The following is a 6,000-nucleotide window of genomic DNA, read 5'->3' as shown; positions in this document are numbered from 1 at the left end:
AGCTGAAGTGCAGAAGCTTTTTCAGCCTGAACAAAGGAAGCTGGAGTGCTATCCCTGGGCTGGACCCAGGTGAGAACAGACCAGAGATGTTTTCTACTAAACTCTGTAGGAAGGACTCAGATTTGGAGGAAGGCTGGAGGCCAGTACTGCTGCTCACTCTGGTCTGTATTTTGATATGATGCTGATGGTTTTACGCTTCAGCAACACCAAGCGGGGAAGGCAGCAAAGACTTAAGAACTTAATTATAGTGAGTTACTCTCCCTATATTTAAGGCAAACCCAAAACGTTTTTATGTAAAGGGAGTTGAAGTTAGATGGAGAGATTTGCATCACCAGACATTTGTATGCACTCATTGCACTTTAACTGTCTAAAGGGAAAGAGGGAAGAGTCCATCCTCACTGACACAGGTGCTTCGCCGCCCAGCAAAAAAACCCACGAAAGCAATCCAAGCCCGTACACCGGAGCTGGGGGCTTGGCGTGGGCCGTAGGGCACGTGTCTCTCCAGCGGGCCGAGAAGCCAAGCCGGGCCCGCTGCCGCTGTCCCGGCCCCGGCCCCGGCCCCGATCCGGGAGCCGCCGCCGCCCCGGAGCCGCGGCCCCGCCCCGCGGCGCTGGCGTAGCGCTGACGCCGGGCCCGCCCCGCCCGGGCCAGCCGGGGTAGCGGCGGGCCGGGGGCGCCGTTAGCAGCTGCTGGGCTCGCCCCGCGGCGCCCGCCCGCTCTGCCGGGCCATGCGGTAGCGGCTGCGGCGGGCCGGGCTCTCGGCGGCCATGGAGCGGCTCCCCGGCGGCCGCCGGCCCCGGCTCGTGTCCTCGCTGGGGCTGGGGCGGCGCTCCTGGGAGGTCACCTTAGACGAGGAGCGGGGGCGGCTGGCCTGGCGCGACCCCCGCCCGCCGCGCCGCGCTGGCGGTGAGTGGGGCGGGCGGGGGCCGGGGCGCACCTGCCGCGGCCTGGGGCGGGCCGGGGCCCCCGGGAGGCGCCTGCCCTCGGCGGCGGGGGAAGGAAGGGCGTCCGCCGCGTCCCCGGTGCCGCGGCGCGGGTGCCGGCGGGGGCGGCCTGCGGCCAGCGCTGCCCCGGCGCCCGCGGCGGAGTCTCCGCGCCCGGGGCTCGCTGAGCGTCCGGAGAGCTCTGCCGGCGTGAGCGCTTCCTGCCCTCGGGCGCCTGTGCGGCGCCTCCGGGTTCGGAATCCGACCCAGGGCGGAGGGTGGCCCGGTCCCACACGGGGCCGGGCAGGGCGCTCGGAGCGGGGAGATGCAGGCGGGACCGTGCTCGGCAGGGCACAGACAGACCGCCGGCTGTGCTGGGCGCTGATCGGGCTGTGCCTTCCCAGACAAAGCCGAGAGCAGCTCTCGCTGAGCCGCAGCCCCTGTGAGAGAGCGCAGCCCGTCCCGCGTGTCGCGGAGCAGCCCGGCCGAGCATCCGTGCCCAGCGTGCCGCCGGTGGCACCGGGAACACACCTGTCCGGGCACAACACACATCTGTTCGGCTGAAACACGTTGTTTCTTGGCGCCGCGAGTACGGAGAAGCATATAGTTTGTAATGTATTTAAAGTAGCCCTAGAAGTACATAAGAGACTTAAAAAACCTTAAAAGCAATTTTGGTTTTTTTTTAGTTACAACAAGGCTTGTGGTTAAAAACACTTTCATACTGGGTCAGTGTCTCAGGCAATGACTACTTTTGTTATTTGGGTTGGGGTTGTTTTGAGCTTTTTTGAAAACTCTTAGCTTTCTCAGGGGTTTAGTGGAAATTTTACAAAGCAAGTTTAACTTTTGAGATTTACGGGTTTGGAAATATTTAATACAGGCTACTAGTTTGCAGTGTGTTAACAAAGATTTCTATAGTTCCCCTTTTGTGCAGTTTGCGTAGTGTGAATGAGCAAAACTGCCAGTCTGAGAGGTCACTGATGAAAATACCTGAAAAAAATCAGATTAACTTGTGTGGATGTTTGCATATCAGACTTTCTACTGTACTTTTGACAGGTATTTTTTCAGGGTCTTTGACTTCAGTGGTTTTATATAGTAATTATTCCCATTGTTAATGTAGCCATATTAAAAAGGCCTGGGAACATTTGAAAATGTGTAATGTCGTTTTTTTCACAGCAGCTGCTCTAGAGTTGAAAACTGCTGTCATCCCCACTTTAGAGGTTGCAGGATCTGAGACAGACACTAATAATAGAAAGGCTGACTAGAAGCTTTATCTAAAAAAGGTTTGAATATAGATGTTTCTAATCCCTGGCAAGTCCCCAAACTTCAATAGTTAAATGGTACTTCCATTCTTACCATGTAGCTTCGTTAAATATTTTTCAGATTTTGTCATAATATCCTATTGGCCTGAGGCTTTTTTCAGGAAGGTGAGGGAAAAAGGAGAAAGAGAACCAAGAATTGTAAGAATTTGGTGCGACAATTTACATAACTGAGATTTGATTATGTTTTAAGTACAACCGTTCTTATTCATAATACAAAAATAGAGTTTGTTATCCTTCCCTTGCTATTGTGCAAGTAGTTTGACATAATCTAATGTTCATCAATAATACTGATGAAAAAAGTAATCAAAAATTCCTAAACTTTTCTCAGTTAAAGGAACTTTAGACTTTAAGGACAAATTGATTCTTTGATTCTGCTGAACTTAAAACATTGTTGTGAAAAATAGGCTGTATACTTTTCAAAATGATATAAAATTAGTCTAGATAAAGGTACCTGGATCTTAAATTTAAAATAGAAAGTTTCAAGGCCTTTTGGGATAATTGCTCCCACTAGGTAACCTAGCCCTTACTTTGGGGATAATTTGGTGGAATTGTGTGCAATCCTTCTAAAAATGCCTTTGCAAAGTCACTAGGAGACTGATGTGTTGGCTAGAGCAAGTTCAAGGGCAGTGCCATTCTCCTGTCTGATGAATTCCTTTAGACCAAGCACGAGTGCCACAGATTCACACCAGCTCTCTCATGAGCACTCTAAAGTTTACAGCTGCTTGCACTTGTGAATTCTTACTACTTTTTAAGTTGTAAGTTTTCTTGACTTGCTCCTGGTAGACCAAACAGTGTATGCACCTGCTCTGAAGCATGTTCCCAATGTCAGAATTCTGGGAGTGGTGGAAGGACAGTGGGACACAGTAAATTAGAGTTAAATATGAGTTAGAGATGAGGCAGTTTCTGGAGCAGTACCCAGCTGGAGATACTGTAAGAGGCAAGTGTGGTTAGAGTGCAGCCTCTGTCTTGTAGCACAGCTATTCACAATATTTTGGAAAACATCATGTGAAATGACAAGAGAAAAGAGAAGAAAAAGAAATGCCTAGGTGTTCTGGAGGCACAGGTATAATTTATGTAGGGCTCAATGCAATAGATAATGTACCTTCCCTTCTTTACACACTCATTAATTCATGTGTTCCCTGCATTTGAGCTTTAATTTCCTCATATTTCTGTATTATTGCTGCCCTGTTGTCTCCAAGCTCTTTTTAAGACCAATGATGATTCATTGTGCTCTCTACAATTATTTTGGAAATATGAGCAGCATACATGACAATATATAAATAAACTTAATAATATGGAAGGTGGTTAGTTAGAAGCCTATAATTTCAGAAGAGTTGCTTGACCAAGATTGGTATCTTTCTACCATTTAGCCTTTGACTACATGACTACATTGTGTCTAAATACAGACTAAATTATGGAGTATAAAAGTGCTATATTTCTTGTTTAGTAGGTAGCTATTACAGTGAACCAGTTGTTTTTAAACTGTAAAAACTCAGCCTGCTTATTTTCAGAGCATTTATTACTGTCTTGAATTTTGGTATATAAATGAAAATTGTTTCGTATATGTTTTTTCAAGGTTTTCAGACCCTGACATGTACAGAACTAGAACTATAGCTAGGTGTAGAAGTGTTAAAATGTTCACCTTTCCCTGTTGCGTCCAAAATCAGGAACAGATAGGAAACAACACACACTTTGTCCTGTTTTTCAGGAAAATACATGTAGTTTTAGAGACTATGGGGACATTCTTCTATTTTCTCATCTCTGTACAGTGATATTTATATGCATACATATATATATATATATATGTGTGTGTGTGTGTTTAAATCCTATTCTGTCAAAATGCAGAAGTATTAATTCAGGACAATTCTTTTTAATGCCGTTATTTGGAAGATACCAACAACAACAAAAACATCAAATGTTTGTTCAACTCGTGGTGTATTTTTAAATTCTGAAATACAATTTCCTACTGTTAGACTTTGTTTAACAGCATCATAGTTTAAAGTTCTCTCTTCAGCGTAATCAGGTTCCTGTTTCCTGTTCTTTGATGGTTAGACGTGTTTGAACTTACATGGAAAACCTTGACCTGTAAATTTTCATGTGTTTCTCTGTTACTTTCAGCTGTGCATCTTTTTTTCCTAGGGATGCCTTCATCTTTAATTTTTTTGGATGAGCTATATTTTTCAACCTTGTTACATTTTTCCACAAGATTCAGTCATGAATCATAAATAGCATATGCAAAGCTGGTCAGCTAAATTGTTTTATTATTTCCCTCATGTTGATGGCTGAGTCAGGTTTTTCTCAAGTAACACATGATAAAACTTTTTGTACCAAATTCATAGCAGAGTGTATATTGTACATATATACTTAGAGGTATTTCAGAAGCATTGGCTAAAGTTTTATTGTGCCTGGTACTAAAAGCATTACAAATGCAGAATGAGATTCTCCTATCATTTTTCTAGGATTTTTTTTTTTTTTTTTTGCTAAAGTACAAACATGAAGGGGCTGACCAAACTAGACCCTCAGCTCTATGCATTCACTTACAGTGTGTGCTTTCTTTTAGCCTTTGTATTTCAGAATTCTCTTCCATGTGTCCTTTCCAAAACAACCGCCTGAGGAAACCTCAGTACTGGTGTTCACAGCACTGCTGTCATTCTGGTGGATTCTAAAGAAAGCTGTTTGATGAACAGGATACTTAGCAGAGGGTGGGCCAGCTTGGCAGCAAGGTCTGTCCAGCACCTGGTGCCTGCAGAGGGTTGGCACATCCGTGGTCAAGGTCATTTGTCATCAGTCATTCCCAGCTGGCAGCGGGCGTGTGCAGAAATGTGAACCACGTTTCTCTGTAGGCAATGCCACAACTGCATCGCACAGGGAGGATGTGGGGAGCAGTTGCTGCAGCTGGCATTGCCTCTTTGGAATGTGTTGTTTTCTGGGAGATACATTATTCAAACATACTCCATTAAACAATACATGTTCTTTAGCATACACCTTTCTGCTGGGTTGTTCCCCCTCCTTAAGGTGAATAAGTGCATCTTACTCCCTGCTTTATAATTGAAATATTCGTAGTTGAGCAGGAAAGATTTTATTTGGAAATGCGGAAGAAACAGTGGGAAGACATTCAATAGTGTGATTTAAATATTCAAGTTGACCCAAGTTCAAATTGCTGTGCTTTGATTCAGATTTATGTGATGTGAAGTAGCTGTGTGATCATAGTAGAAACTGGTCTGTTGGTTTACAAAGTACTTGAAGATTTACTTTAAAATAAAATAGGGAAATTTCCTTGTACATGGCTGTACATGGTGAAATCGTGGTCTTTGGATGTTTGTGACTCCTCCACAGGATTTAAATCAATTGTGATACCTTTTTTCTTCCCCCTCCTTTAGGATGTGAATTGTCAGTAATTCTGCTCAATATCCTACCTTCTCTTACTCTGGTGTTTATTAAACACAGCTTTCTATAGTGCATGATTGGTCTAATACCATGTACCTTCTGATAGAAAGTATTCCTGTTCTCTTGCTTTTAGGTGAAGGCAAATCTTAAATCTGAAATCTTAAAGCTTGACCCTTCATGTGGGCTCTAACAGCAAGTTAGTTTTCAAAGTGACTGAAACTACACTTTTTCTTTAAACCTATATCCCAGCTTTTTCATTGTTGATATTTTTAAGTCATGAGAATATGCTAATAGTTTAAATTAATTCTAAATGCTGCTGCATCTGTGGGCCTCAGCTGAGTTTTAAGAATTAACCAAATGCTGTGATCAGC

At 44.6% G+C, this 6,000-nt stretch overlaps 1 protein-coding gene across 1 annotated transcript in view; it reads left to right on the top strand.

The window, feature by feature from the left end:
* Positions 1 to 666: 666 nt before the first annotated feature.
* Positions 667 to 6,000, top strand: part of CERK (ceramide kinase) — a 41,473-nt gene continuing 36,139 nt past the window's right edge. Inside the window, exon 1 of the mRNA XM_059472513.1 lies at positions 667 to 906. Within this exon, the coding sequence (XP_059328496.1) occupies positions 768 to 906 (139 nt within the window). The 5' untranslated portion in view covers positions 667 to 767. The remainder of the gene's footprint in view (positions 907 to 6,000) is intronic.

Source organism: Ammospiza nelsoni, chromosome 5 (genome assembly GCF_027579445.1).
Source record: "Ammospiza nelsoni isolate bAmmNel1 chromosome 5, bAmmNel1.pri, whole genome shotgun sequence".
NCBI classification, from domain to species: Eukaryota; Metazoa; Chordata; class Aves; order Passeriformes; family Passerellidae; genus Ammospiza; species Ammospiza nelsoni.
Note: the sequence above shows the minus strand (reverse complement) of the source record. Positions and strands in the feature narration are given on the sequence as shown.